Source organism: Entelurus aequoreus, linkage group LG25 (genome assembly GCF_033978785.1).
Source record: "Entelurus aequoreus isolate RoL-2023_Sb linkage group LG25, RoL_Eaeq_v1.1, whole genome shotgun sequence".
NCBI lineage: Eukaryota > Metazoa > Chordata > Actinopteri > Syngnathiformes > Syngnathidae > Entelurus > Entelurus aequoreus.
In genome coordinates, this window is record NC_084755.1 from 20,697,570 (window position 1) to 20,720,880 (window position 23,311).

General features: G+C 40.7%; 2 protein-coding genes across 2 annotated transcripts in view; one reads left to right on the plus strand and one right to left on the minus strand.

Annotated features, from left to right (window-relative positions):
* Window positions 1-5,513: 5,513 nt before the first annotated feature.
* Window positions 5,514-18,436, plus strand: LOC133642975 (complement C1q tumor necrosis factor-related protein 1-like). Its single transcript, XM_062037398.1, has 3 exons — window positions 5,514-5,655; window positions 13,905-14,110; window positions 17,211-18,436. Exons 2-3 carry the CDS (start codon window positions 13,915-13,917, stop codon window positions 17,756-17,758), a joined length of 744 nt encoding a protein of 247 aa, XP_061893382.1. The 5' UTR covers window positions 5,514-5,655; window positions 13,905-13,914; the 3' UTR covers window positions 17,759-18,436.
* Window positions 18,437-19,600: 1,164 nt separating this feature from the next.
* Window positions 19,601-23,311, minus strand: part of LOC133642970 (carbohydrate sulfotransferase 12-like) — a 15,227-nt gene continuing 11,516 nt past the window's right edge. The window contains exons 4-5 of the mRNA XM_062037393.1: window positions 23,298-23,311; window positions 19,601-21,060 (exon numbers count right to left, since the gene is read on the minus strand). The exon at window positions 23,298-23,311 is cut by the window's right edge and continues 166 nt beyond it. Coding sequence (XP_061893377.1) covers window positions 20,512-21,060; window positions 23,298-23,311 — 563 coding nt within the window. The 3' untranslated portion in view covers window positions 19,601-20,511. The remainder of the gene's footprint in view (window positions 21,061-23,297) is intronic.

The window sequence follows — 23,311 nt, forward strand, 5'->3', positions numbered from 1 at the left end:
TGAGTACTTAACAGAACTGCGGCCAGAGTTCGTTAACACAGAGATTATGTCATTTTCAGACTCAGATACCCTACACATAAACTTATACATAATGTTGCGTAGCAACGCTGAAAAAGTGGGCACCCCAACACTAACAAACATCTGGCTTGCACTGGATCTTCTTGGAATTCCCAGGAGAAGCCTCATACAGTCATTATAAGCAACCTGCAGTTTCTGTATGCTTTTCTGCTTATACTTTACCCACAGGGGGGCAGTATACAGGGGAGTGCAATAGGCTCTGAATAAGTTTATCTTTACATCATATGTAAAATAATAAAATTTATTTCTCAGCATGTTGGCTTGGGCATACAGCATACGCCGCTGTCTGTACAGTTAAAGTTAAAGTACCAATGATTGTCACACAAACACTAGGTGTGGTGAAATTTGTCCTCTGCATTTGACCCATCCCCTTGGGGAGCAGTGGGCAGCAGCGGCGCCGCGCCCGGGAATCATTTTGGTGATTTAACCCCCAATTCCAACCCTTGATGCTGAGTGCCAAGCAGGGAGGTAATGGGTCCCATTTTTATAGTCTTTGGTATGACTCGGCTGGGATTTGAACTCCAACCTACCGATCTCAGGGCGGACACTCTAACCACTAGGCCACTCGGTCATCATCATCACCCAATAGATCAGTAATGATGTGCCCCAGATACTTAGTTTTATCACACACACTCAGCACCTGTCCTGACAGATAGAATGAAGGAAAAGAGAGGTCCTTGTCCTCTCTTGTTCTACATATCATGATGACACTCTTTTTGGCATTATATTTCACATCATATTTTAAACCATAATCTGTACATATATTCAGCAGCTGTTGGAAGCCAGCACTGCTAGGAGACAGGACAGCTAAATCATCCGCATACATAAAATGATTGACCACAGTATTACCAAGTACACATCCGGTTCTACATGTATTGAGCTGTACAGATAGGTCATTCATATACAGATTGAAGAGGGCAGGGGAGAGAATTCCCCCCTGGCGTACCCCATTCCCAACCTTAAATGTTGCTGAGCATTTACCGCCCCATCTGATCTGCATGCTCTGATTAGCATACCAATATGACAGAATTCTGATGATACTATCAGGCACGCCCCTCTCTTTCAGTTTTAAAAACAGTTTCTGATGGTTGACTCTATCAAAGGCTTTCGATGCGTCAATATAGCCAACTAAAACTGAGGAGTTCTTACCTTTATACATATCAATCACTTCTTTCAATGCATAGATACAAAGGTCAGTACCATGCTTAGTTTTAAAAGCAAACTGATTGTCAGCAGTGGTAAGAAAAACGCTTAAGCGGTCTAATAAAATTCTCTCTATAACTTTAGAAATTATGCTTGCAAGTGCAATAGGCCTGTAATTCTCCATGCTTCCCACCTTACCTGCCTTGTCCTTGATGACCGGCACCAGAGTGACAGCCATCATGGAGTCAGGCAGCAGCCCGTGTGACATCAGGCCTGTAAAACAGATGGAAAGCAGGACCGCTACTCTGGGGCTTGCATGTTTCAGGTGTTCTGCAGTTATATGATCAGGGCCACTGGCTTTATTATCAGCGAGCTGGGATATTGCCTGCAGCACCTCACTTACAGTGACTCCAACAGCCTCACTGTTGTGGATGCTGCCTATAACAAAGGGCTCACTTTTAACACAATTAAAAAGTTAAGTTAAAGTTAAAGTTAAAGTACCAATGATTGTCACACACACACTAGGTGTGGTGAAATGTGTCCTCTGCATTTGACCCATCCCCTTGATCACCCCCTGGGAGGTGAGGGGAGCAGTGGGCAGCAAAAGTGCAGAATAGTGCAGCCTCCATTTCTCAGCTATGTTATCAGCTCTAGCTACACCCTCAATTGTGCATGGCAGAGGCATACTGCCTCGATTCAATGTTTTCACCTCTTTCCAGAATCCACTGATATTGCAGTTAAGGAGTTTCTCAGCCAATGAGTCAGCTCTCATAGTGTGTTCATTTCGAATGACAAATCGAATGGCAGATTTGTACCTAGAATGTGTTAGCTTCTTACGATCTAGTACTGGACCTAGTCTTGGTCTGCCAGCCAGAACCCATTCACTGAAAGCCTCCTTAGCTGCAGTGTAATGCACTCAAACATGTTTATTCCAGCCTGGCTTCCCACTGGATTTCCTGCTTGTGCATGTAACATAAGGACTGCTAGCTTCACACAGGATTTTGACAATATAGTCATACATTACACAAAGGGATTTTCTATGATTAATATCATTACAGTTAAGATTAGTACAAAAAATTGCATCAAGTGGAAGAGACATATTATTTAAAAGAGCATCAGTTCTCCTGTAATAAAACAGCACTTCCTCATCTGTGAGTTTAGACCAGTCTAGTTTGGCCCTCAGGCTACTAACTTCCTGGGTCAACTCAGGGAGACTGTCCAACTTAATATCTAATATGAATGGAATATGGTCGCTCACAGAGGCGTCATACACAAGCTCCATAGAACGTATAGTGGCGTGTGCGTCAGCTGTACTGACACAGTGGTCAAGCCATGATGTTGTGTGCCAGGCTTCACTAATATAAGAATAGCTATCAGCTGGCAACAACCCTTGACTAGATAAGGTGAGTGCATTTTCATCACAAAACTGTATTAGGTGTCTTGCAAATAAAGAGCTGCCATCAGAAATATCAGCATTCCAGTCACCGACCACATAAATACATGTACAGTGATTATCCTGTATAAAAGAATTAATAAAAGCAAGTTTAAACATGTAGTCATCCTCATTGTCTTTACATTCATACAGAGTGTACACATTAAGAACAATAAACTCCCTATTGTTGGACTTATACTGAACAGCAATACACCAATCAACTTCGAGCCTAATAACACTAATAACTGCATCATGCTTTTTGTGCCAGAGCACAGCAACACCTCCCGCTATCCTCCCTCTTACAATTCCCATGGACAGGTCAGTCGTTGACTCACCAGCTCCATGAAAATTATCATTAAAATAATTCAAGAGGCCCAGGTCTTGTTTTGGGAGGAATGTCTCTTGTAAGCATAAAATGTCACAGTTGAGTAGCAGGTTGTCAACAGCTACACGCCGAGCCCGGTCCCCGGCGCTGCAGCCAAGACGCAGCCCACGACAGTTAAAAGATCCCACACGCATAGTTACATGGTACGAGCGGGCAAGGCCCCTTTAACCGCACTTACACCAGCACGAGAAGAGAATAGGGGTAGGTTGGCCCCCACTGCAACTGCCTTTCGTGGCTCATAAAAACACCTGACCACAGAGCCTTCTGGCCAGAGATCAGGGATATACATCTCTGCAACATCTTTACATCTTTGCAGACTTTAGAAGAGCTATATCGATTGCCCACAGTGACTATGCGTTCACAGGTTACTTTGCGTGCAAGTTTATCAGACAGGTAGCTCGCCAGTACCTCTGGATCGAGGTACGGAGAGAACTTAGTTGCAAAAACACTGACCAGTTTAGTCTGAACAACTCCGATATTACCTTGTGTGCCAGTCCCAACAATAACTGGCTTAGAGTGGACACGTCGTTTACCGCCAGCAGCCCTCACCACTGGAGGGTCCCTCCTCTCCCGACGGTGCTTTACAACAGAGGACCATTTTGGTGAGGTGATGGTCAGCTCCTCTGATCGAGAAGTCAGACTCTGGCCCCCAGAAAGGGCCCGATGGACCTCATGCTGCAAGTTCCCCTTCTGTGTCATGCCTGCTGCAGATGTCCCCTCGCTCTGTATCCCCGCAGATCCTCCTGGACTTGTATCCTCAGCAGGCCCCAGAGCGGCAGAGTGGTTGTCTTCGTCAGCAGTGTTGGTCGAACCTGGCTCACCTAACGTAGCAGATCCTCCACCAATAATCACCACAGGCTGGCTTCTTCCATGACTGGGTTCCTCCTGCTGCTCCAATGCTGATACTCTGGATAAAACAGCCGTGGTTACAGCTGTCAGTTCCTCGCCAACATTAGCTTGGATCTTCACAGCCTGCCTTAACACACCAACCTCGCTGCACAGACGCTCCATTCTGCTGAGCAGGTTTGAGACGTCCAGGCTGTTGAACGTCACTGGTGGCAGGTCATCCAGGTGGTGGGAGACAAAATGTGGAATATTGTCTCCACATTCATTAAGCACTTTGAGACAGGATTTTATATTATTACTGTCCTTCTGGACACCTTTACAAGCTACATACCGCTGTTTGGTGTTGGGACACAACTGGAACAGTAGCTTTTTGGATGACTCAATCCACTCAGAATCAAAGTTGGTAGAGGCAATCAGAATAAGCTCCTCCTGAGCCAGAGTTTTGATTTTCACTGAAAGGAAATTAAGGAGTTCATCCTCAACAATAACTCGGCCATCAAGAGTCCTGTATATCTCTGCATTTTTTCGAACTCAGGTTTTTTGCTCCCGATATGAGCCTGCCATCTATCCTGCCTAGCCTGCTAGCTGGCAAGCTATCCGGCTCACAAACAAAACAACAACAACAACAACAAAAAAAGTCAAAATGTCACGCAGTTTGCAGAGCGAGCTACCTGCCGCGACCCACAGTGTGGTCTTGCGTGGTCCCGGATTGAAGAGCACCGGCGGCAAAGTCCCTCTGCCATATAACAGATAGCTTCTACAGCTGTGTTGCCTAAAGTGCGGCACAGGGGCCATCTGTGGTCCGTGACTCGTTTGTCATCGGCCTTAAGCACATTACAAAAAACAAAAAAAATAGAGATCTCATTTGTGGTGAAATGTATCAAAACTAGGGTGGTCCCAAAAAGAAGGGATTTTTCAAATTCACTGTGCTCCTCCTCCTCTGGTCAACATATGAAATAACAAGTGTGTGTAAGAATTTGAAATGCGCCCCCTTTGGCCAAAATGAAAAAAAAAATATATATATATATATATATATATATATATGTATAAAGAGAGATACTGTAATAACTAAGTAAATAATGAAGATTAAAAACCAATTACAAACAAAAAATAAATAAATAAAATAAACTAAAAGCTTACCTTTTTTATATTAGCATAGTATGTATATATTATTAATGTTGTAAATACAAATCTTTATATATCTAGAAAGGGCGGTCCAAAAGAGGTAGGCATTTTTCAGAGGTCTCAAGAAGGTAACCAAAACAAGTGGGTGTGTGTGTGTGTGTGTGTGTGTGTGTGTGTGTGTGTGTGTGTGTGTGTGTGTGTGTGTGTGTGTGTGTGTGTGTGTGTGTGTGTGTTTGCAGCTGCAGCTGGCTTAAATTCAGTAAGGAATTCACTTAGTTGAAAGCATATAGCGGGGGAGAGGATCTGATGTTTTGTACATAAAAAAACGTGTACAGTATTTCACATACTGCAATATATAACTGTATCAATGTGTTCAGATGTGTTGCACTTTTTCTGCCGGGCAGCTCCACTTGGCTGTTTTGCATATCAAGATGATGATAATGATGATGAGGAGGAGGAGGGGGCAGGCCTTAACGTTCCTCGCTTAATAAACAGAGTGGTAAAGTGGGCTGCTGGGATAAGAGAGAAGGAAACAGTAAAAAAAAAAAAAAAGTAATTCACACACAAGCACACAGAAGAAGAAGGGAGGTGCTCGACAATTCCTCCCTTTTGCGCGGACTTAAGCGGCTGCAAAGACTTGAACAAGGTGAGATCCATTCATTCCTAAAGTGGGATTTGGGACGATTTGCTCTCAAACGCTAACTTCCCGCACTAAGAATGCATCAGTGTCAATACAGTCTGCAAGGTTTGCATGGTGTTGCATGAGACTACAGTGACACTACAGTGATGGAGTTCATATGATAGTCATTTAAAACAACATGCTTCCAAACAGTGCTGTGTCAGCGGTTAAAAATAAACTTTATATAGTTGAACACATGGGGTTATGTAACAGCCAGTGCAGGCGTCATGCCAAACGCAATAAAGGAAGGTTCCATATGTGCAGCACAGTGGAGTCCGTGAACAATAATATAACAACCTTGTAATATTTATGTTTGTATTCTAACTCTCTCTAGCAAGTACATTCAACTCAATTGTTTTGGGGGCCACATTTCCAGAAAGCCAAGGACCAAGGGGCCTTCAACCTTCACCCTTGTTTTATTCATACTTTTTGTTGGTATAGGCCAGGGGTCGGCAACCTAGAACGTTGAAAGAGCCAAATTGAACCACAAATACAAAAAACTAATCTGTCTGGAACTGCAAAAAAAAGAAAAGCCGTATATAAGTCTTATAATGAAGGCAACACATGATACAAGTGTCTATATTAGCTATAATAGCCTACTATCAAAATGACCATATGTTGCAGGGCTGAAGCAAATCTTCGTTGACAGAAATGTTGAAATTTAATATTTATTCTACTTATTTTTACAACATTAGAAATCATTAGTATATCAGAGGCTACTCAGAAGGTGAGATAACTCCTGGAAATTACTGGCTTTTAATGACCAAAGGTATAATAGATGTGTGTGTCCAAGTTAAAGGAAACGGCAGGCTGTCTTCTCTTAATAGATTTATTACAAACTTTGGCAAGCTAGGTAATGTTTGCTGTGGTCTGGAACAACATAGCACACAAACAGCTATCTGAAATGTAGCCAATATTACATACAGATAATGTGTCATGAGACAGTGCTAACTAAATTATATACAAAGAGGATAAACGCAAATGATATTAAATGAGCTCAAATATACCTACAAAAGAGGCATAATGATGCAATATGTACATACAGCTAGCTTAAATAGCATGTTAGCATTGATTAGCTTGCAGTCATGCACTGACCAAATATGCCTGATTAGCACTCAATACAAGTCAATAACATCAACAAAGAGCACCTTTGTGCATTCACGCACAGCATGAAACTTTTGGTGGACACAAAATGAGACAAAGAAGGAGTGGAAGATTTTACATGTAAACAAACTGTTGCGTCACAGTCCACACTATGGTGAGTTCAAGAACCGCCGAAATTAGTAGGACAACACGATACTCTCATCAGTGAAGCATACACACAAATATATTAGACACTTGGCTTTCTAACAATTGGGAAGGTTTGTGTCATGTTTGTCCTCAAACAAAAAACATATGAAAACTCCAGGGAGCCACTAGGGTGGCACCAAAGAGCCGCATACAGCCCGAGAGCCACGGGTTGCTGACCCCCAGTATAAGCATATTCCTTTTTTATTCTATTTATAGTGTTTTTTTGTTGTTTATGTGTAGTTTTTACCATTTTCTTCATTGAATTGTCTAGCTGTGGTTTATATATAGAATGTGCTGTACTTATTGTGATTTTTTTTAATATCTTTTACCTTTCCGTACATTTAATCTGTGCAGCACTTTGGGACAGTAGTGACTGTTGTAAGATTTCCATGCAAGCATTTTAACAAATTTTAATAATTTAAACCTAAAAATCATGGCTTTTGATACGTGGCGACATCTTACAAGTATGCTGTCATAACTGTTCCCATATTAGCATGCTAACATTTTATGCAAACAATTTAGAAAATTGTATATGTGTAAACATAAAAATCATGGATTTGCTGACATAATGTAAGTATGCTAACTGCTTCTGTATTAGCATGGTAACATTAATATAATATTATGCCGTCATTAGCGATGCAAACTTTTTTTTTTTTTAGCTAATTTTGCCTTTGTCTCCCAAAAAGACAACAATCGGTCTTTGCTCTTCAACCCCGGGCCAGATGTTCACAACACAGATAACAGGCCCATTCAAAATTGTTGTTGGTATACGCATATTCCTTTTTTATTCTATTGATAGTGCTTTATTGTTGTTTATGTGTAGTTATTAACATTTTCTTCATTGATTTGTCTAGCTGTGGTTTATATATAGAATGTTCTGTACTTATTGTGATTTTTTTGTATCTTTTACCTTTCTGTACATTTAATCTGTGCAGCACTTTGGGACAGTAGTGACTGTTTAAAAAGTGGTCTATAAAAATAAATAATAAACCTTCACTATTATATCTGTCTATCTGTGTTGGCCCTGTGATGAGGTGGCGTCTTGTCCAGGGTGTACTTCGCCTTCCGCTCGAATGCAGCTGAGATAGGCTCCAGCACCCCCCGCGACCCCAAAAGGGACAAGCGGTAGAAAATGGATGGATGGATATTATACATTTTTATTATTTGTTCTCTGCAGTAGAGATTACATTTTGGTCCATTTATTTTGTCAGAGTTACAAGAGTGCTCTGCTGTTTTACAGGAACTTCTGCAAAAAAAACCTAGTCAAAGATCATCTCTATAACGGTTTATAAGAATTTGCTGCAAAAATACGAGTATCATACGTTTTTTTAACTGAACTCGCGGGCCACCAGTTGAATAGCCCAAATGATGAAAAAGAGAGGACCTAAAATGGAACCTTGAGGAACACCACTAGTATAACTAAAGAAGTGACTGCATCTGAAGTAAACAAGCTACAGCAAGATCTTAGTAAATGACATTCTGAAAAACAACTGCTAAAAAGGAGAAGACTTAAAGGGGAGCCTTGAGGAACGCCTCAGTTATGTAAATTACAAGGTTTGACCCCAGTTTTCTGTTTGCTAGCAAATGTCAATGCAAAGACCTCCCAATGTGTTAACAGTGGTCCAAGTTCCTCTATACAACAGGAGCACTCTTGTGTTTTTAGGAATTTGCTGCAAAAATCCAAAATATTTGTCTCCCACTTTTTGAACTGAACTTAGACCACCGTTTGAATAGCCCTGTTCTATAGTATGCATATTGGTATTGTAGTCTAGCAATACAATCAGTGTCACAATCAGAATTTCATGCACTGCTACTGTGACTTTAAATCGTTTTTGCCTCGCCGCTGTATTTTTTTTTTTTCTAATAATCCCCTAACATGTAACTTAAGTGCTGCGGTACACAGTGTCCCACTTTGCAGCCACAAGTGTGCCTTTGATGCCTTACAGGTTGCAAGCAGAATATTTTTCATGGACTGATTCTGTCAAATTAAGAACAACTTTGAAAGTATGTGATGCTGCTGAAATATGTGACCTTGTACGCCTGACTGAGTCTCCTGGCATCGCAAGACTGCAAGGACGTCCTCCTCCCTTCACGAACCAGTAAAAATTCCACAGTGAGAACATGGACATCTGCAAGGATTCCTCCTTTTGACTCTTTTTTCGTCTTTTGGGGGATTTCACAGTGTTTTTATTGGCTCGTGCATTTTCCCTCAGTGGTGGGAACCAATATCAAGACATGTGCTGATCTCATTTTATGAACAGCTGCGCTCGTTGTCTGCAGAATTCATCATACGTATGTGGTCAACGCTGTATGGATGATATGAGCATCATAATGCCAGAGGGATGTTTATGCTGCAGATTCCATGAGTGAGATCGATCAAATGTGTTAAAGGGGTCATGATACGATTTTTTTATACATTTAAGACACTTCCTTTTGGTCTACATAACATTTAAAAGTGGTTCTTTAATTATATTTGACACACCATCTTCAAGTCGCTTTCTGACTGTCTCTTTAGGACGTGCCGTTTTGTGGGCGGTCTTATTTACATGGCTGCACTTTGACAGCGTCTTCTTCCCGCCATCTTTGTTGTAGTTTTTAGTGTTTCCATAGCAAGTCTACTGACAGATTAAGTTCAAACTAGGGTTGTACGGTATACCGGAACTAGTATAGTATCGCGGTACTAATGAATCAAAAACGGTACTATACTCTGTTTGAAAAGTACCGGTTTCCAATTTATACATTTTTTTTACTGTGCATGACGGCGCGCCGTCACGTCATGACGGTTTTACGAGCAGAGGAGCAAGTTCATCAGCGCACAATCACGAAAGTACTTACAAGCAGACACAGTACGTAGACAGAAAAGGGAGAATGGACGCAGTTTAGCCTAAAAACGAAAGATAAAAGTGAAGTTATAACGCTGAAACGCCCTCAGGAAGAGGTGCTTTAAGACATGGCTAGCTAGCAAGCAGCTAACGCCCATCCGCAGTCTGCAGTGTTTTAGCTACCTCTAAATGACTAATCCACGCCTCCATGGCAACAAATAAAGTGAGTTTCTTACAAGTATCATCCCTGCAGGACGAGGAATAGCTAAACATGCTTCACTACACAGGAGGATACAATAGCTGACCGGCGTCACCGCTAACAAAAGCTAGCGTGCCTGAATGTAAACAAATGCCATGGGTGGATCTGCAACTGACATCCACTGTAATGATACCAAGTACAATAGCGTATCTAGCCGATACTACTATAATCACATTTATATTTTTTATCATCACAAAATCGTTTTTCCTTTTTTTTTTTTAAATTCATATTATGTTTATAAACTCAGGAAATACGTCCCTGGACACATGAAGACTTTGAATATCACCAATGTATGATCCGGTAACGACTTGGTATCGGATCAATACCTAAATTTGTGGTATCATCCAAAACTAATGTAAAGTATTCAAGCAACACAAGAATAAGTGAATATTACATTTTAACAAAAGTGTAGATAGAACATGTTGAAAATGGAAAATAACCAGATATTGACAGTAAACCAGATATTGACAGTAAATAGATTAATAATCTATTTTTACAGCTTGTCCTTTATAATTTTGACAAAATAATACAATGAGAAATGACAAAATATGTTACTGCATACATCAGCAGACTAATTAGGAGCCTTTGTTTGCTTACTTACTACTAAAAGACAAGTTGTTTAGTATGTTCACTATTTTATTGAAGCCCAAAATTGTTCTTCGATTGCAATAAGAAACATGTTTAATGTACCGTAAGATTTTTTGCTATAATAAAGCCAATAATGCCATTTTTTGTGGTCCCCTTTTTTTAGAAAAGTTTTGAAAAGTATCGAAAAGTATGGAAATACAATTTGGTACTGGTACCAAAATATTGGTATAGGGACAATCCTAGTTCGAACTATACACTACTTTGTTTTGGAAATGGCGGAGGATGCATGTGCATGTACAAGCTAGTCTGCCCCACAACAAAAGGACAGCAAAAAAAGAAGAAGCTTGTTGACTGCAGCGCCAGGCTGCAATGGCAAACTTACGCAAAGCACTTTGTAAATGTATACTATTATGGAGATATACGCTGACATCACACCTAGGGAAAAAAACGGCACACTTGGGGCAAATTCCAAACGGCTTGTTTAGAGGAAGTGTGAAGGAAAGCAAGATTGTATTATAAATATCACTGCAGTGCCTCCATGGTTTGATTTTAAATTTTAGGGACTTATGCAGATCCCAAATACACAAAAATAGCTACCAATAGGTAAGAAAAAATGTTTTTTCATATTGTGCCCATTTACCAGTATTATATACATATATACACTACCGTTCAAAAGTTTGGGGTCACATTGAAATGTCCTTATTTTTGAAGGAAAAGCACTGTATTTTTCAATGAAGATAACTTTAAACTAGTTTTAACTTTAAAGAAATACACTCTATACATTGCTAATGTGGTAAATGACTATTCTAGCTGCAAATGTCTGGTTTTTGGTGCAATATCTACATAGGTGTATAGAGGCCCATTTCCAGCAACTATCACTCCAGTGTTCTAATGGTACAATGTGTTTGCTCATTGGCTCAGAAGGCTAATTGATGATTAGAAAACCCTTGTGCAATCATGTTCACACATCTGAAAACAGTTTAGCTCGTTACAGAAGCTACAAAACTGACCTTCCTTTGAGCAGATTGAGTTTCTGGAGCATCACATTTGTGGGCTCAATTAAACGCTCAATATGGCCAGAAAAAGAGAACTTTCATCTGAAACTCGACAGTCTATTCTTGTTCTTGAAGGCTATTCCACAAAATTGTTTGGGTGACCCCAAACTTTTGAACGGTAGTGTATATATATATTACAATATCAACACAAGACTTCAACAAGTTCCTTACTCTCTTTTATTACTTAACTATTTGAACTAAACAAAGTCAATAGTACACAATAACTCGGGGTGTCCCAATCCAAAACTGATATCAGTCCGATATTGGCAACTAACATTTCTGATATAAACTCTGATATACAAGCATTCCAGCAGAATGTTTACACGTGCAAAGCTGGACCGCCAGTTAACATCTGAATGTCCTCCAATAAACACGCAAGGTCGGTCTTTTCTTGTACTTTAGTGAAGTCATTTACAAAAGGTAAACACAGTAGGCTATAGGCTACAAGGAGCTAACAGCTACACAACAGTTAAGCACACAATGGCATACGTTGCTTAACATTCGCAGTAAGTGCCCTTAACTGAACAATATTGGAGTCTAAAACACTACATGTGTTAATGTACAAAGTATCAAATGTGGTATCAAGGCAGAAGCGTATCAGAAAGTATCCAGTATGAAACGTGTCCGAATCATTCAACTTATTGCATTTTTACTGATTTGAATTTAAGGAATTATTGTGACCACTATTGTTGCCAAAAACAAGTTATCACTCCACTTTAAAAACGTAAATCTGTCATAAGCTTAGTGTTTTCCATACCTACCATTGCTCTCTCAGTAATATTCACTCGATCAAGCGCTTTAAAATACTATAGGTATGGACTATAATTTGTGCTGATTTTGTATCCTATCTACTACTAGTTTTTCCACTTAAACTCCTCCTGTGTCCAAGGAATTAGTCTCTAAATGTGTAAAGATTGACAAAAACAACAAAAAGTTATTTTGAGAAAATAAAAATATCGACCAAATCACTGTAGCATTGATCTCATACTGATATTACCCTTGGTGTCGACACCACCAATTTATGGATCAATCCCTCCTCCCATTACGTGTTGTGTACAGACTGTGACAATGCTGACAGACCTACAGTTAATGTTATGCTATCTTTTTTCTAGATACTTACTAATCTACTTGTTAATTTCACTGTAATATCTGCTTACTTGCTGCTGTAACGTGGATTGATCTACACTTCTTAAAGGTTACTAAGCACTTATTTGTTTGTGTTGTTTAAAGCTAGCTTACCAGGTTGCTTTGCTGTTATTGCCTTCGGTGTGTTGAATGTTTAGCCTTGTACTCCGGTGATAATGATACATAATAATGATAACTAAGATCCTAGGAAATGCAGTTTGTTTGCCACAATGGAGGTGATTATCATTAGCGCAGGGGAGTGGCTCCGCACTGTGTATGGAGAATCATCATTAGCGGCTAGCCGCTTGTTTGTTTGGCTCTCAGCGAAGACAGTCGCATTTCCCTCCCTCTCCGTTTTCTCTCCTGCTTTGCTTCTTTGTCTCGTCTTGTGTTGTCTTACCTTTCTAAGAGTCTCTCTTTAGCACCGCTCTCCAAAAATCTAAACATGGGATTGATCAACTGAATTCTTAACTCAACTGACGACATATTCTCGACGAGAAGCTCAGGTTCGGGGGAACCTGCCTGTCCTGATGTGATGTTTGCTGGCGGATACATGAGGAACTCTGGGGAAAAGTGGTGAGCTCTGTGCCTGTCAGTTCTTTCCGTCAAGGATAAATCTATCTATTTAGAACTGTGATAACAGGGCATCTGCTGATTGGATTGAGCATCGCTCTGGTCCATTGACAAATTTGGAAGACTATCGCAGTTGTTCAAGGAGCCCAAAGGCTGCACTTCACGATGGATAGTCTGAGCAGAGCTGGGGGCACTCACACTTTGGCGATCTCGGAATTAAATCACAAATTGGATAACATCTTGGAGAAGCTTTTCGCTCTGCAAGGCGAATTTATGATACATTCGAGAGCCAGAATGGACAATTAGGCCAGACGACTCAAATGGAATGTGTTTGCTTACTCGAGACCAATAACAACCCTTAACTACAACTCAACTCCCTCTGCAGATGGCCTTGCTATAAACATTTCAGTGAGACCAGTGCAGCTAAAGACACTCTAAACCCCCCCACACACACACATCCCTGCAATGCTGTGGAGTTGTTACTATTCCGTTGATTTTCTACAGGTGCAGCACAATGTTGGGAGTGCTCCTCATTCTGTCCTTCGCACACCTGGTGGCACTGGCGCCTCCTCCCGATGACCCCTTTGTACCCTGCAGACGTTGCTGCGATCACCTTCAACCAACAGAGGACAGCCCATCTCCGCCCCCAATGGGGATGTACAACCAGGTCCCCGAAGTCCGCACCTACATCAACATGACCATCCTTAAAGGTACCACGTGCTTTACCAAGTAGAACTTTATTAGGTTATCTGATGACTTTCCCTTTCCTCAAGAGTGAATAAGTTCATTTAGGAAGGCATGTAAACAAAAAACAAACAGAATTTCTCAGAGTTGTATGGAAAATGCGTGTATAGCTTGAAATGCACAACTGAATATGCGTGTTGCCCTAATGAGCCAAATTGTGCTAAGAAGACGAAGGGGAGAAGGTTTATCTCAGGGGGAGTCAAACCTGTTTTTATTGCGGGCCACATTGTAATCATGGCTGCCCTCAGAGGGCCACGTTAATTGATGTGGCGGACTACATCAAATGATACGGTGGACCACTTTAAATTATGTGGCAGATGACATTGAATGACATTAAATATTGTAGCGAACCACATTGAATGACATGGTGGGCCACGATAAATGTAGTGACATACCACAAAAAAAGATATGGCGGACCATAAAAGACTTGGCGGACCACAGTGGTCAAAACTAAATGACATGTTGGGCCACAATAAATAATATGGTAGGCCAAATTAAATATGTTATGCCACTTTAAATTAAGTGGCGGACCACTTTAAATGATGTGGCGGACCACTTCAAATGATGTGTACGGTACTTACAAAAAACATCTCTCTGTGAGATAAAACCGGAACCAGTCAAAAACAGCCCCACAGGTGTCTAAGTCTATTTAATAAAATGTCGTCGGCGTCTTCAGTTTTGCCCGTGAGACGTCATGAGCTTGATAAGGAATCTGGCCTGCAGAGTTTTTCCAAATTAATTCCAAATATCTCTCAGACTTGTTAAAACTTTGTCGCCATCGTGTGGACAATTGGAATAAAACAGGTCAGGGATTGTGAATTGCGATTTAAAGTGGATAGAGCACAGCTTTTACTTCTTTGACCCAATCTAAACAACCTTCCCTACTCATGGCACAATGAGTCATGGTCGCACATAACACAACCTGCTCACTGAATTTTGTGGATTACATAAAAAATGTCCAAGCACCATAAACAACTTGAAATTACACCTGTTTAAATCCATTACAATGCATTTTGGGAAAACACAAAACACTCTCTCCACCCTTATCCCTTTGTCGCATTTTAGCTGCTTGATATTTCTGATTGATTACAAAACTTTAAGTAAACAAGGTAGTAGTCAAACTGTCACATACTCTTAATATTCAATTATAATAATTATTAATTATATATCCATTATGTTAATATAAAATGTACACATATTATAAATATATGTATAGGCTATATATATTGTTACTTTACATGCAGTCGGCTTTCGGCCACGAGCCCAATTTTTTTTAGCTCAATGCGGCCCCCAAGTCAAAAGTTTGGACACTCGTTTTCAGTGGATAGCGGGGATGTGCTGATCGATCGGCCACTGATCAGAATCGGACCATTTTCGTGAGAAAGTATGCGATTGCCATTGCCCATTAACACAAATCCCACCTGGCTGACAGTGTATTTATTTTTATTGCCCCAGCTAGCAGCTAATTATGTGTCTCCATACACAGTGTGGAGCCGCTTCCCTAAGGTAATAATAATTACCGTCATTGCGAGAAATAAACTGTATTTATCAGTGTCTTAAGTATGATTAAGTACCACGGGGCTGAATATGTGACACTCCAAGAGCAAGCCAGGAGCAGGCATGCTAATAGCTAAGTTAAGTTAAGTTAAAGTTAAAGTACCAATGATTGTCACACACACACTAGGTGTGGTGAAATTTGTCCTCTGCATTTGACCCATCCCCTTGTTCACCACCTGGGAGGTGAGGGGAGCAGTGGGCAGCAGCGGTGCCGCTCCCGGGAATCATTTATGGTGATTTAACCCCCAATTCCAACCCTTGATGCTGAGTGGCAAGCAGGGAGGTAATGGGTCCCATTTTTATAGTCTTTGGTATGACTAGCATTAAACAACAACAAAGAAGTAAGTGCTTGGTAAACTTTAAAAAGTGTAGAAAGCAGAAAGTAAGCAGATAGTAGCAGGAAATAAGTACCGTGGATTAATACGAGTCTAGAGAGAGGATAACATAACAACTGTTGGTGTGTCAGCATCAGGGGCGCCGCTAGGGATTTTGGGCCCCATGAAAAGAATCTTTACAGGGCCCCCTGTATTATAATTTCATCATCATTAGGGGCCTCTCTGGGCCCCCCTCCATCATGGGCCCCTAGAATCCGTCTCCTTTACCCCCCCCCCCCCCTTTTCGGCGCCCCTGGTCAGCATTGTCACAATCAGTACACGTAAGAGGAGGGCGGATCGATCCATAAATTGATACCAACAGTAGTATGAACATTCGATCGATACTAGAGTGATTACATCAGTATTTTTATTATTTTCAAAATATTTTTTTGTTGTTTTTGTTAATGTTTACAAACTCAGGGAATAATTATCTGGACGCATGGAGACTTTGAGGGCAAAAACCAAAGCAGTAGATAATAGTTTTTACTCTAGTTTAGTTATTCAATCAATCATTATCCTTTATTTAAGCAGGTAAAACCCTCATTGAGATTAAAATGTATTTTCCAAGAGTAACCTGGCCAAGAGGGCAGCAAAACAAAGTTTGAGAAATACATATAAGATTAACAAAAACAGCAGCAGCAATTTAAAAAAAAACATGAGATATGTCAAAACAATGTGTAACAGGTTTTAAAGTAAAAACAACTCAAAAACAAGTAGAAATAGTTTCTCGATCCTTTAAAACTTTTGTGTCCTATTGATTTTGTTTTGCTCAAAGAATTGTACGATATAAGAAAATAAGGAACTAGTGTAAATATTATGTTGATATTGTTAAACTGTCAATGGCACTCACCACAAACACATTGAAAAATGTACAGTTAATACATGTGATCAGTATCGATATTGGCATCGGCCGACCTTGCTTATGGATAAATGGTATCGGAACATCCCTAATGGACAATATAACTATACTGCTGCTATACACTGACTACTCTAAAGTCCATCAGAGTTTGATTTATTGCGTGTGACATAAACACTCCTCCCACTAATGCGTGTTCCTTACAAATGTGGCATCATTTAAAATGGACACGGACAGATTTTACAGCTGTATCATGGTGGAAATGTGACATTCGTTCAGGTGACAAAGGAGACCGCGGTGATCGAGGGACACCAGGTAAGACCGGACAGGAAGGCCCTTCAGGACCCGTCGGCCCAACGGGCTCAAAAGGCTCAAAGGGCCAGGCTGGCCTTCCAGGTGACCCCTGCAAAGTTAACCACGCCGCTTTCTCCGTTGGGCGTCGCAAGTCCCTCCACAGCCTGGAGGCCTACCAGACACTGATATTCGACACGGTTTTCGTAAACCTCGACGACCACTTCAATATGTTCAGCGGGAAGTACGTCTGCCACACGCCCGGCGTCTATTTCTTCAACGTCAACATCCACACGTGGAACTTCAAGGAGACGTACCTGCACATCATGCGGAACGAGGCCGAGCAGGCCATCGTGTACGCCCAGCCCAGCGACCGCTCCATCATGCAGAGCCAGAGCCTCATGCTGGACTTGGGCCTCGGCGACGAGGTGTGGATCCGCCTGTACAAGAGGGAACGGGAGAATGCAATTTACAGCGACGATGTGGATATTTACATCACTTTCAACGGATACCTCATCAGAGCAAGCACAGAGTAATGTTGTGTTCGTTGTAAGCATCACAACATTGTAGTAAATAATAAATATTTAAGCTTAATATTGCATGCAGGTTACAACAGGTGTGTATTGGTTTCATTGTTCTGATGACATGCTTTTACTGCTTACATCCTCCAGCGCAGGGTTATTCAACTGTTGGCGCAGGAATGACACCCCCCTGAGTTCAGTTCAAAACTTCTTTGCACAAAATTCCTAAAAACACTTCTTTGCAGATCCTTGCATTGACATTTTTAACCTTGCTAGCAAACAGTACACTGGGGTCATAACTTGTGATGTGGACTGAGGTGTTCCTCAAGGCACCCCTTTAAGTACTCTCCTTTTTGACAGTTATTTTTTATTATTAGATTTATTTAACTAAGTGTTGTTGTAGCTTGTTTACTTCAGATGCAGCCAGAAGTCATTGTTCAACATCTTTAACTATTCTACGGTGTTCCTCACGGTTCTATTTTAGGTCCTATCTCATCAGCTATTCACCTAGAGGCCCGCGATTTTAGGAAAAAAAAAACTTTAAAGACTCACATTTTTTGCAGCAGATACTTAAAAACACTAGAGGAATGTTACAAAACCCAAAACCAGTGAAGTTGGGACGTTGTGTAATTTGTAAATAAAAACAGAATACAATGATTTTCAAATCCTTTTCAACTTGTATTCAATTGAATAGACTGCAAAGACAAGACATTTAATGTTCGAACTGAGAAACGTTTTTTTTTTTTTGTGCAAATAATCATTAACTTAGAATTTAATGGCAGCAACACATTGCAATAAAGTTGACACAGGGTCATTTTTACCACTGTGTTACATGGCCTTTCCTAAGAACAACACTCAGTAAACGTTTGGGAACTGAGGAAACCAATTTTTGAAGCTTTTCAGGTGGAATTTTTTCCCATTCTTGCTTGATGTTGTTGTTCAAGTTGGTCTCCGTTGTGGTATTTTACGCTTCATAATGCGCCACACATTTTCAATGGGAGACAGGTCTGGACTACAGGCAGGCCAGTCTAGTACCCGCAGTCTTTTACAATGAAGCCACGCTGTTGTAACACGTGGCTTGGCATTGTCTTGCTAAAATAAGCAAGACATTGCTTGGATGGCAACCTAAGTTGCTCCAAAACCTGTATGTACCTTTCAGCATTAATGGTGCCTTCACAGATGTGTAAGTTACCCATGCCTTGGGCACTAATACACCCCCATAACATCACAGATGCTGGCTTTTCAACTTTGCGCTTACAACAATCCGGATGATTATTTTCCTCTTTACTCCGGAGGACACAACAGTTTCCAAAAACCATTTGAATGTGGACTCGTCAGACCACAGAACACTTTTACACTTTGCATCAGTCCATCTTAGATGAGCTCGGGCCCAGCATTTCTTCAATGTCTATTATAGCGGACGCTGGTTTTCCAGAATAGACAAAATAAGGGGGGGTTACCCACATATGCGGTCCTCTCCAAGGTTTCTCATAGTCATTCACTTCGACGTCCCACTGGGGGGAATTTCTCCTTGCCCGTATGTGGGCTCTGTACCGAGGATGTCGTTGTGGCTTGTGCAGCCCTTTGAGACACTTGTGATTTAGGGCTATATAAATAAACATTGATTGATTGATTGAAGACTGATAGTGAGGGGAGAAGTCCATCCCCGCAGTCTTTTGCTTTCTGGAAATGTGCTTCTCAAAATAATTTAGTTGAACATCCCTGCTCTAGAGGGCTTCTCGAAGATAGTTTAGCGTATCAACCACCAGAGGGCGCCAACTACACATTAATTGTACACAAAAGGAGGCAACTGTAATATTATGTATGCCGTACAAATTGAAAAAGCGGGCAACGATTTTACAAACTCACCACGTTTTCTGGTTGATATTTTTTTTATATGATTTTATTTTGGATTTTTTTTTTTTTTTAAATCACATGGGATAATTACATACTCTGCACTGTAAAAGATAAAACAGAACATCCAATAAAAATAGCCTCCGTTGTATAAAAAGAAAAGGCAATGTGAGACGACATACGTGGTGTTCATGACATCATCAGTACAGTACAAACCACAAACAGTACTCTTGCATAATCCTTTTAACAGATCTCACGGGGTCCAAAACAGTCGGACATCACCGGCTGACTCCGGTTCATCTCAAATCGGCTTAGAATATCAAATAGAGCGCGGCAACTGTATTGTGTGAACCCCTCTACAAAAATACATTTTAAGGTGTAAACGTTTGCAACCGAAGGCACTATTTTGTCCTGTACTTCATCAGGCATGGTTGAGATCCACGTTCAAGACTACAGAACAACAACTTTTGGCATTGTTGCAGACTCCTGTTGTTCTTGTTTTTTTTCATCCACTGGAATTTTTACCAAGACGAACATAGACGAGGTGAGACAACTCCAAAGAGCCAACATGATGCTACTTTGCTACAATGTGGCCTAAGCAAGCTGCTAAATGCCACAAGTGATATAATAATTAGACATACTGAAGGCTGACGGGATGGAAGTCCATCACCAGTTAAAACCTTCCATGCTTGCACCGTGGGAAATAAACACACTGTAGTGCAACACTGAACGTGTGTCCGATTGCAAGCGGCTAATCAGACAATCTGAGAGCAAAAAATGCCACACACTTCTTTGTTGTCTGTGTTTTTGTAAATCTTCCCCGAAAACATCAGTCTCGAATGATGGGTTTGTGTGCTTAAGCAGCTAAGCGTCCCACATAATAAATATTTTTATGTGGCTTGAGTGTGTGAGACTCACACATTGAGGATTGAATCCGGTCTGTTAAAGCCAAAAAGCCTGAAGTCGGGTTCATACAGCTTGTAAAGTTCCCTCCGCGCCTCTAGGGGCACTGTGCTGAACCAGTCAGTTTCCCAGCTGCTGGCTGTCAGGTTCCTATGCGAGGAGGGGAACTCGACCACATTGTCCACGCGCAGCTGGCGTAACAAGTGTTCGGCGTCTTCCTCGGCTGTCTCCAAGTGGCCCACAAAGTCGTACTGGATCTGGCAAGGATGGCAAAGGTGGTACACCTGCCGCCAGTGCTCATTAAAAGGCATGTCCTTCTCTGTCTGAGGGTCCAAGAGATACTGGATAAAGTGGGAGAAGGACGGGTAGATGCCTGCCGCACGGGCCTCGTCCACAGAGGTGGGCGGAGTTGGCTGGTTGGCGTAACGTCGCAGGATGACCTGAGCAAATGTGCGGTAGAAGTTCTCGTTGCCCAGCTCAAATTTATCCCGGTAGGCGGAAATGAGACGCACAAAGGGGTCTCGCACGAAAAGGAACTTTGTGTACTTCTTCAGCTTGACCTTTCAAACAAAAAGGAACACAGGCATATGTTTGTTATAAGACATTCCTAGCAACTAAGAAGACAATTTTCATAAGATTTACACATGCAAACAAAGGCTGGCAGGCAAGTCAGAGCTTTTCTTCCTTTCACTCACACATACTAATAACCAAGAGGTAGAACCCACCAAAAAAAATCGCAGAGGTTGAGCAAGTTATCAACAACAGAAGAAGTTATGATGCTAAGATAAGATAATTAGTCCCTCCAGAAAGTTTCGATCGTGCCAATTCACGCAAACTCTACGAATCCCCGCAATATCAGATGCCGGCAACTTCCATGCACATTTTGGCCATCGGAATTTGTCTCTGACACGCATGTCAACTTGTTGATCAAGATTTATGTTTGTTTCTTGTGTAGACAAAACAGAAAGAGCAACGTGTACCATACCTTACAATACCAATTATATTTATAAAGCCCTTTGAAAACAACCACAATTGAAAAACAAAGAGCTGTATACTACAAACAAAAAACATATAAAAATCTTGAAAAGTGCAGGCAAAGGACAGACTAAAACCCATCCATCCATTTTCTATCGCTTGTCCCTCTCCGGGTAGCGGGGGTGCTGGAGCCTATCCCAGCTGCACTCGGGCGAAAGGCGGGGTACACCCTGGACAAGTCGCCACCTCATCGTAGGGACAACACAGACAGACAGACAACCTTCACACACTAGGGCCAACATATAATTTAAAACAGAGGTAAAATATATAAAAAAAAGATCAGATAAAAAACATTATTTTAAGAACAATCGGTCAGATAAAAGGCGGTTCAAACGTTAAAACAGTTCAAAGTCTCATGCTGGGTTAAAAGCCAGTGAGTAAAAATGTGTTTTAGGAAGGGTCTTAAAACAATATACTTACTCTTTATTGCTCAAACGGCACAATTGTTGTCCTCCCGCCTTGCTCAGACCTACTTCCGGTATGGTCTACGGTGCTAAGTTTCTGGGTAATATAGTATATAAACATTTACTTCCAATAAGTTCCTAGTTTACATGTATTAATATTAGTTATGTCAAAAGACCATTTTTTAAATCATATTAACCGCTCTTTTAAATGTGGACTTCTCATGATTAATCGCTTCACTCATCTTTGCACTGGCGTCTGCATTGACCTGAACACTGACTGTACAACAACCCTTACAGCCTTTCAAGTAACCATCCACTGTTAAGATAAAGGAGCATGTACTGTCAAAATACAGTGCGTGATTATTCTGCATATATACATGATTAATGCCAATATTTTTGGTTATTAAAGCTGGAATAGGCTGCAGCACCCCCCATAAGGGACAAGCGGTAGAAAATGGATGGATAGAAACAGATTCTCATTTGCTATGCTGACCGAACAAAGAGGCTGCATTTACATGTTAGATAAATTGATGAGTGATGATAATCTCTTATCGTCTCTCATTTACCATTATACAATGCTCTCAACAGTTCACAAATGGTCTTAGCGTGCAGGTGTAAATGTGTTTGTAACAAAAATAAATGTTTAAGATGGACACACACTTTTAAAGCGTAAACATAAATGGAGAATGTCTGCAACTTGTGGATGAGAGAGCAGACAATAGAAAAACCTTTGGGGGTTGGGGTTCTTCTGTAATTATGATTGTTACTTTTATTAGTTATGATGAATTTAAACGGTGACCATGAGCTCTGAGTATGTGCTTTTATGATAAACTAATGTCTACTTTTAAGTAATGTTTTACGTAAAACATCAATATTACAGTATTTACTATTGCGTTATAATCCTGTGCTTTTGAAGGTTAAGGTTACAAGGAACATTTGAAACATTGATAACAAACTTATATAATCACAAGTCGATTAAATGGTTTTGGGGAAAAAAATAGGCCTCAAAACATTACAATTTTCTGAAAAAGCTGCCGCAAATGAAAGCATTTTAGCCGGAACAATCACACACAAAAAAATCTGGAAGGAATCCTGGAGGGACTGGACAATGGTGATCAAAAGTAATTAATTACACTCTAGCAGTCAGTTTACAGGGCTTACATTTTTGTCTTTGTCCTATATTTTTCCAAAAAAATTATTGTTACATAAATACAACAAAATATATAAAAACAACAGTCAAATGTTTTCTTTCCTAGAGAAAATGGAAAATCAGAATAAGACTCTAGTAGTCATCACCGTGTTAAACCGCCCAAATCAAAAGCGCTAAACAAATAATATTACTAGAATTTCTAACAAACCTTCATAAGGTGCC